Source organism: Centroberyx affinis, unplaced genomic scaffold (assembly GCF_046629955.1).
Source record: "Centroberyx affinis isolate AG114_WGS23_722 - 3 ecotype Tasmania unplaced genomic scaffold, CSIRO-AGI_Caff_v1 ptg001874l_1, whole genome shotgun sequence".
Lineage (NCBI taxonomy): Eukaryota > Metazoa > Chordata > Actinopteri > Beryciformes > Berycidae > Centroberyx > Centroberyx affinis.
Window position 1 is genome coordinate 258,483 of NW_027280248.1, and position 9,604 is coordinate 268,086.

A 9,604-nucleotide genomic window follows, 5' to 3' on the forward strand; every position below is an offset into this window, starting at 1 on the left:
TGATTTGTTTAGCACTTTTTTTGGTCACTGCATTATTCCATTTGTGTCATAGTTTTGATGTCTTTACTGTTATTCTAAAATGTGAAAAATACCAAAAATAAAGAAAGATGCGTGTGTCCAAACTTTTGGCTGGTAGTGTATATATTTACTTGACACTTTATTCACCCCACAAAGGGTGAAGAAAGTCTGTTTTCTGTTTTCGCCTGCTCCCCTCCAGGCAGAGCGGATGCTTGCTCCACAAAGCTAAAGATACTGTGAAGGGAATTCATGATGCAGAAAAAGTCCTAACTGCTCCTTGGTGTCATTTGATAATCTCAGTGTCAATATTTCAGTCCTCGGCCTTCATTGTTTTCAAACCAGTCACCATAAAGTACCGCATGAGTCACTTTACTCATACGGACACACAGGCTCAGAGCATCCAGACCACAAATATGGACGGTCCAATCACAGCGCTCGATACCAGTATTCTTGACCTCCATTAGCTTCTCCCTCCTTGACAGAACAAAGACAGATGTCATTTGTGCGGATGTCAGGTGTTTAAATGATACCATAGGATAGATCAGAGAGGAAGAGGTGATTACATTGCAGTTTTTCCTTTTGTTGACACTCGTCTAACATGTTGGCGTGACAGGTAAACAGTTTCCAAATCGCTCTTCAGTCCCACGGTATACGGTGTGTGTCAGAGTGTACGGTTAGGATGAACCTGGCTATAGTATGAAATTCAACATTGCCAAAGCCTCTAAAATGAGAGCAATCATGGCATATTTGTTTTTTTTTTACTTTATTTTTCAAAAAGCGAAACACCACGGTGACATGAAAACAAGGCTCAGATACCAAAAATAAGAAAAGAAAGAATATAAATTAAAACACATACACATACATAGACATACTGCATATATACTGTATACTCTCCAAGCACCCGCATCACCCTCAAATCCTTGCTATAATCCACCCATTTGTTCATTTGATCTCGCTTATTCTGTCACCGCCATCCTTCATTCACTTCATGATTGAAAGTCATACAGTGATACAAATTAACTTTCATAGACCGTGAGGGAAAGGAAATAAAAAGCAAGATAACCAATCTCATAAACATAATACAACTGGAAGGAGAGAGGCAAACGAGAGAATTAAAAATAAATAAATAATAAAATGTGTAAATAAATGTGTGAGTAGGATGCATCTACAGCCCACATTGCATCATTTCAATGGTCTTTTGATTGTGGAAAGTATTCAAAAGGGCAGGATATGATTTTATTTCCCTGTAAGGAAAGGACAAACATCGAAGGACAAACATTCAAACAAACAAAATCAAATATGAGAATATACTTCACACTGGTAAACTGTAAATAATCCCTTCTTAAAGAGTGAATCAACACTAAGTGACATAAGGCAGAAAATCATTGTTGGACTTCTCTCCATGGATTGAAACTGTCAGGCGTGTTGCACTGTGGCCAGAAGTGCAGCATTTTTGAAAGTTTGAATCCATAGAGAGCAGTGCAACAACGATTTTCTGCCTTATGTGATATAGTGTTGATTCACTCTTTAACTAAACCTGTATCTTTCAAACACCAAAGGACCTTCGCTCAATCTCTCAGTACACGGTTCTCCCCTAAAGCTTTTCTAATTATATAATAGCGCCTCGATCTGTTGGCGCCTCTCTAAGCAAAGTGCAGCCATGTCTGGAAATGAGTTCATGGATGGTTTGAGTTTAAAGAGTAACAAGTTAGACTGAACTTTAAGCTTGCTTTAAACACACAATATGTAATTTTCTGCCACTAGGGGTCTCTCAATCAAAACAATAATAACAAAAGACGGAGTTTGATGACGTCGTGAAGTACCGTGGGATCATGGGAGTTGTAGTCTTCATTGTTAAACAACCACCATTGCCGTACGGTTTCTCTCAGACAGACGGTGCTCTGCAGTCAGCTTCTCCCGGCTAGGATTCCTTCAGTGTTCATCGTTCAGGAGGTTTTTTACCGGGAGCCGAATTATCCGCAGAGGTCTCCTCCTCTCCAAAACAAACGGACCCAGTGATTAAAACCGGTAAAAACACTGAATAAAGCAGTTTCACGTTAAAAAATCAGTGTTTCTCTGACACTGTTCGGCGGACAGAGGATGTCCAGAGGGGCTGCGAGCCGAGCTGCCGCTAACGTTTGCTCAGCTTGTTTCTCTGATAACTTCAGATCCAGACGTCCGATGACTAAAATCCTTCATCCGGTTAAAAGATATAGTTAAGAACGACCAAGATCTAAAAAGTGTACCGTAAAAATGTGGCTTAAAACTGGATAAACTGACGCATGCGTGCACGTAGTAGAGGGGGTAAAGGGGATATAACGCCATTGACAGGCGACCAAATGAAACGGACCGTTACCTTGATTAAAATTACGGGTTTCTCTAGGTTTGAAAATTGTTGGAAACATTTGGGATAATGTAAGTACACAACTCAACAAAATATATAACATAGGTCTAGTCGTTTTTAGACATTTTAATGCGGAAAAGTTACATATTGGGCCTTTAAGGAACAGAAAATCCCAGGTTTATGTCAAATTGTCAATCAAACCTGTCCAGCTAACTCGGTTATCATCGTAAGAGGAATGTCGGTGAGGTTGGCTTCTGCTGTGATTGAAATCTGTCAAATTTATTTTTCTTGAAGACTTACCAAGGAGCCTGAACGGTGTGTGAACGCCGGTTAGGTTTCGCTCTGCTTGAGAAAGCGTGCCTCCATGATCAAACAACCTGAGCCAAGTTGATAGTAGCAGCAGCAATATATGAAGTAGAGATAACAGGAGTGTGTGTGTGTGTGTCTGCGCGCATGAGTGTGTGTGTGTGTGTGTGTGTACACGTGTGACATGAATGTGTTTTTGATGGAGGCAGGGAAGTTGCCTCTTTGACTTTTGACTGACTTTTCCTTCTCAGTTTCCTTCCTTCCTCACCAAACTGTTACAAGCCCTCAGAGACATTTTCTCCCTCTACAGCGTTCACAGGGAATGAATCACATAGACATCAGATAGCTGGAGTACTTTCATATCGAGTGCTACTACACAGAGATCTTTAGCAGACATCAGCAGGCTGGGGATTACTGCTCGACCCGAGGAGGAGCGGGCGGGTTCAGAGATCTGGCCCAGTTGTTGAGTGAGATTTTCACGCTTGAAACTCGTTGAAATTCTCTGAACCTACATATATTTAAGGTGTAATAACTCCCAGCCAGTCGCCTGCCTGCTATCTCTGCCGTTCTTCCTTGGAAACCAAGACGTTGTTGCTGCCTCCGTCAGCCACTCAAAAGCTTCAGTGGGAATGCCAACTTAACTGAGTTGAGGCAAAATAATATCAGCACAATTTATGCAATTTACTAAGAGGATTGCCAAACAAAATGCATTGATTTTGTGCCAGTGTGCCCACACCGCCACCACCTCCAACTGAGAAATTGAACTATGAGGTGGTAAAAAAAAAAAAAGAGTATGTGTTTTTTCAGACAGCTGGAAGGTCCAGAGAGAGGATTGTGCACCATTTTAACCAGTGTATGATTGTCACATGAATTATGATACCTTGATATAATTACTGTAAACAAATGAGACCATGGACAAGACGATCAGTAGCCTCTATCTCTAGCTTGGAAGTGATTTTTCCATGGTCTCATTTGTTTGCGGTAATTATACTAATGTCCCAGAATGAAGGTGGTAATGATTTATTGATGTTAAAATGCTGCATGTAGCAAAAAAATCAGTACAGAGAGCTTTCTGTTGTGTTAAGTGGAGTCATCGACTGTGCTTACATGTGATCCACCAAATTTCATTTGACGATTTTTGTAGTAAGACGATCAAATGCCTCCTTTCTTAATGTACGGTTAAAGAGAGAGAGAGAGAGAGGGAGAGGGAGGGAGAGAGAGAGAGAGGGGGGGGGGGAGGGGGGGGGGAGAGAGGGCGAGAGAGAGAGAGAGGGAGGGAGAGAGAGGGGGAGAGGGGGAGAGGGAGGGAGAGAGAGAGACAGAGAGAGAGAGCGAGAGAGAGAGGGAGGGAGAGAGAGGGGGGGAGAGAGGGGGGGAGAGAGAGACTGAGAGAGAGAGCGAGAGAGAGAGGGAGGGAGAGAGAGGGGGAGAGAGGGAGAGAGAGAGAGGGGGGGAGAGAGAGAGACTGAGAGAGAGAGCGAGAGAGAGAGGAGGGAGGGAGAGGGGGAGAGAGAGAGACAGAGAGAGAGAGAGAGGGAGGGAGAGAGAGGGGGGGAGAGAGAGGGGGGATAGAGAGAGAGAGACTGAGAGAGAGAGAGTGAGAGAGAGAGGGAGGGAGAGAGAGGGGGGGAGAGAGGGAGAGAGAGAGAGGGGGGGGGGGGGGAGTGAGAGAGAGAGAGAGAGAGAGAGGTGCCCTTCAGTGGTCACCGGAGCCAGACCGCTAGGTGTTTAATGGTGAGCTTGGACCTGCTGATGAGATTGTATCACGGCCCGTCACCAAAGGCCAATGCAGGTTAATGGCACACCTTGAGATGCTACATAACCTGTCCCCTCAAGCCAGACACACACACACACACACACACACACACACACAGTCTGTTAAAACACAGACACACACACACACACTCACATACTCAGACATGCCCACACACACACATAGAGACGCACACGCTGACAGGTATCACGGATGCGAGAAACGTGGCGGTGACGGTTCATTTTGTAAACCTTGACAGACAAAACATTATTGATGGTATATTTTGTACATTTTGACACACACACACACACACACACACACACACATACACACACACACACACACACACACACACACACACATACACACACACACACACACACACACACACACACCTCTGACTTTCTCATACATACAGTTTCCTACAGGCCGACAGACAGGTGCAGCTTTGACGTCGGTGGTCCCGCTCCTCAGTGAAACCGCCTCATCCCCACAGCACCACACACACACACACACACACACACACACACACACACACTGCCTTCCTCGTTAGTTTATGCCCGAGCAAACCTCCATGCCGCTCCCACTGCTTTCATGTCCATGTGTGTGCTGCTGGAGTTCGGCGGGTTGCGTCCATCTCACACACTTCACTGCTCGCTGGCGGAAATAATAACCGACGAGGAAGAATGACAAACACAGTTTAAAATGAATTTATTCATGACATTGCTCATATAAAGGTTGTGAATGACCTCTGGGAGTGTTGCATCTGTTTTTTTTTTTTTTAAATGCGCTGTGTGTAGAGTTTTCAAACATCGACATGTCATTGAAAAGTTTACAATTGCTTCTGGGTGCTGGTAAAGTGCAGGAAATCAATCAATATATCATTGTCAGATTAATTGTGGCACCTTGGTAGGGCTGAACAATTTTGAAAAAATATCTAATTGCGATTATTTTGACTGATATTGCAATTGCGATATGATTTGCGATATTAGAGGGAATGATCATTTTTACATCATTATTCACATTTTCATTGAAAAACGTATTAAAACGATTATGGTGTGATTTTTGCGCGGATCTGTACCAAACAAAGATGTTTTCTTAAGTCTGTAGAATATGATGTGCAGGCCGGGACATATATTTAATTTAAAATGGTATTTTGACACACATTACTCCTTTAACAAATATTGCGCCTCCTGCGATTTGAAAATCGCAGTAGGCCATATTGCGATTTCGCTAAAATTTTGATTAATTGTTCAGCCCTACACCTTGGTATAATTACCGTAAACAAATGAGACCACGGTGGAGATGTGCTGGTAGTGAGGATCAACATATTGGAAGTGATTTCTCCATCTTCCTTTCTTCCTCCTTCCACCATCTGCTGCCAGAAACTCTTTCAGCTTTAGCTCCGTTTGCTCTGGAAGAACAGAACCTCTTCCTGTTTTGTGCCGTAAAGTGATCCAGCAGATTTCCCTCCAGATCCACCAGGTGGAGAAACAATGGAGGATGCAGAGTAGAGGCTGATAGAGGCTGACAGGCTGACCACTGGTGCTCTGGTTTGTTTACAGTAATTATACTAATGTCTCTAAATTAATGCAGTAATGATGTATTGATGTTAAAATGCTGCATGTAGCACCTTTAATGTTTCATCTTTGCTCTTAACGATGATAGCATTATTTCATCAATCAGAATATGGATGTGATGTTGTGTTTTAATTGGTGAGACCATAGATGATTTTCCTGCCTTGGCTGGACAATTACGTTTTATTCTATTCTATTTCATTCTATTCTATTTTGTGATGTATTCGCTATCAATATGCTAATGTGTTTCCCTCACTTGGTGCAAGACACATTTCAGTGAAAACAAAGCTGCCTGTCAATGATTCCTCAACAATATTCTCATTTTCTTTCTACTGTCGTTCCTCACACTCAGTAAACAAGCGTTGATTTTGCTTTTTCTTTTTCTTTTTTTTCTGGAGTGTTTGATATTTCCCAGCCGGTACAAACCGCTTTGTTTTCAGTGTTTTCAGTGGGAACATGTTGTCTCTGATGATTTATTCTACCAGCAGACCTTGTGTTCTGACCTGCTCATCAGACTGAAGGGAGCGCTCCATGAGAATAATCAGGCCTCTTCAGGGTCTGTGCTCAGATGACTAAGAGTGTACCTCATTCAAGAGACAGGCTGGACACACACACACACACACACACACACACACACACACACACACACACACACACACAGAATAAAAAGCGATGCCACGTGTTTCATGTGCACAAATTGTACTTCTTGAAAATGTATTGTTCTTATTTATACTATTACCTCTTCATTATTGTATTCTTAATTTTATACAAAGTAGTGCTGGACACTTTATTTTCTGTCATTTATTAATTGAAAATAAATTAGACTGGAATACAGACTAATTGTTCTTAAGTAAATGAAATGTACCCACTTTGTGGCAAAATAATAAAAAATCTTTTTCACTTACGTTGTTAACAAAATAAATCATAACATCAAAATTATACAGTAATTTTTCTTACAACATGTTCTACATCAATCCAAAATATTTTGCTTTAAATGCAACTAGGCTATAAAATATATTAACAATGGTTTATTTTACCATTACACAGTTATTATAATTAGCTTGAGTTTTCTATGTAAAATTTATAATATGTAAACTTTAACAATGTCACCAATGTATTATTGGTTTGGGATTTTCCACATGCTGCTTCATGTACGTCAGTGATAGTACCTTCCGTACACCTTGCCACACACACACACACACACACACACACACACACACCTTGTGCCTAAAAGCCCTCCCACTACCTGCTTTTAAACCAAGTGCGTCAAACACTGCATGAGAAAGAAGGGAGGAGGAATAAAAGAGCTGCAGTGAAGGAAGGGAGGACAAATGGACGGAAATGGTTTTGCAGCTCTCACTGTTAGAGGTTGCTCATCTGATGGTTTGTTAATGAGTGTGTGGCCTCTCTGTTTTCATCAACCTGGTGAGCTTAAGGACCGCCCCATTAACCCCGCATCTGTGGTCGGCCCTGAGTCATTCTTCAGTCTTCAGTGTGGATTTATGGGCCTCAGACTCATTTAGCCTCTAACATCAGATCATCTAACATGATTCACATTTAGAAAGGCTTTTCTGTGAAGTTTAGATCTTTGTGCTGAAATAAGTGGATTTTCAAAGCATTATGCAAAGTGACTGATCATCACCCAGGTTTTTTTTTTCTCTGTGCCGACCAGGGAAATGAATTTTGAAAACAACTGCAAGCTGGTATTGCAATTTAAAGAACTGCCAGGTTCATTGTGGATGTATTTATGCAGAGTGATTTTACCTCAGCTAGGGAGAGAAAGGCAGTTTTATTTGATGGGAGGGTGGCAGGATTGTTCAAAGATCTGTGATGGTCCTGATACAACATGAAGACACCGCTAAAGATTTTCTGTTTTCCAGGAAGTAACAGTTATGATAATAAAATACAAGAAAATAAATTCTTTGTCATTTATTTGGCATAAATTGTCAAATGGTGTGATAGAATGAGCTAAAACCGTCATTTTCCATGTCATTGTGACTTTAACTTTTGATTTTCACTGTCTGCACAAACTAGACTCACACAGCATTACGGGTATATTTTGATGTCAACAAAACACATCACAGATTACTATCATTATTTCTTCCCTGTGTTTTGGTAATAGTCTATTATTGCCGAGTCAAAGTGGAAGGGGGGCAACCGTGTGTTTTCATCCGTGTCTGTGTTTGTTCGTCCGTCTGTCCGTCAGCAGGATATCTCAAGAAGTTGGGCACGGATTTGCACAAAACTTGGTATGAAGGTTGGTTATGGACCAGGGGAGAACTGATTAACTTTTCATGTCAACTGAGCACACTTTCTAGTCTGTTAATTGGTTTGTTTTATGGCAGCAGGGAGACTCCATCGCAGCGTATCAAAGGTTCATGTTCACATCTTAGCCCAAACTGACCTGAACCGGTGTACGGTCAATAGCTTCGGGCATGTAAACAGAAACATTTCCAACAGAGTAAAATCAATTTGGAGCTACACAGTTTTTAACCCAACCTCTCTCTCTCTCTCCCTCTCTCTCTCTCTGTCTCTCTCTCTCTCTCTCTCTCTGTCTGCAGGGTGTCGGGGCCGACCCCCACACCGCCTTGGCCCTTCCCCCAGACTCCAAGCTGGCCAAAGAGAAAGCGGAGGAGCCCTCTGACCCCGAGGAGATGAGCATCAGGATAGGTAGAGCCGGACCTCTTCCAGGCAAGCCTCCCTTCATATACCCACATCAGCTCATACAGTATATACCCGACGTCCCACTGTTGCTGCAGCCACAGTGTTCTGGACCGCAACAAAAAGAAACATTGACCAAATGACAGAAAACCATACAGGCATCTGCAGTTGTAGCCACTGTAGAAGTCCCACTTTTACTCTGCATTCTTGCTGAAGTACTGCAGCACTTTTGCTCCATCGACAAAAGTAGTTTACAAGGAATGTTCTAGTTGAGAGACACTAGAGTTTGTACTCCAGTCAATGGTGGAAGAAGTACTGAGATCTTTTACTTCAGTAAAAGTAGCAATACAACAATGTAAAGATACTCCATTACAAGTAAAAGTCCTGCATTCAAAATCTTACTTAAGTAAAAGTACATAAGTATTGGCGGCAAAATGTACTTAGAGTATCAAAGTAAACATACTCATTATGCAAACTGTCCCCATTTAGAGAGTTATATTTTTCATAAATTATTGGGATATTAATACTGATTTATTGACATACATGTACATGTAAGCAGCATTTTAAAGTTGTCAACGTGAAGCTAATCTTAACAATTTAGCTATACTTTTGGGTAGTCGAATCTAGAAAAATGCTATTTTATAGTTATTTTATAAAGATGATCAAATGTTTTAAATATAAAATATTGATCTGAAAAGTAACTAGTAACTATAGCTGTAAAATAAATGTAATGGAGTAAAAAGTACAATATTTCCCTCTAAAATGTATTGGAGTGTAAGTACAAAGTAGCATAAAATGGAAATACTCAAGTACAGTGCAAGTACCTCAAAATTGTACTTAAGTACAGTACTTGAGTAAATGTACTTAGTTACTTTCCACCACTGACTCCAGTATACTTAAAGAGTAACTAAACTCCAAACCCAAATCTGTGTAAAGCCTAATGGT

The 9,604-nt window shown here is 41.4% G+C and overlaps 1 protein-coding gene across 1 annotated transcript in view; it reads left to right on the forward strand.

The window, feature by feature from the left end:
* Positions 1–8,689, forward strand: part of slc39a11 (solute carrier family 39, member 11) — a gene marked incomplete at its 3' end in the record, with an annotated part of 89,926 nt that extends 81,237 nt beyond the window's left edge. The window contains exon 5 of the mRNA XM_071530059.1: positions 8,560–8,689. Within this exon, the coding sequence (XP_071386160.1) occupies positions 8,560–8,689 (130 nt within the window). The remainder of the gene's footprint in view (positions 1–8,559) is intronic.
* Positions 8,690–9,604: the final 915 nt, after the last annotated feature.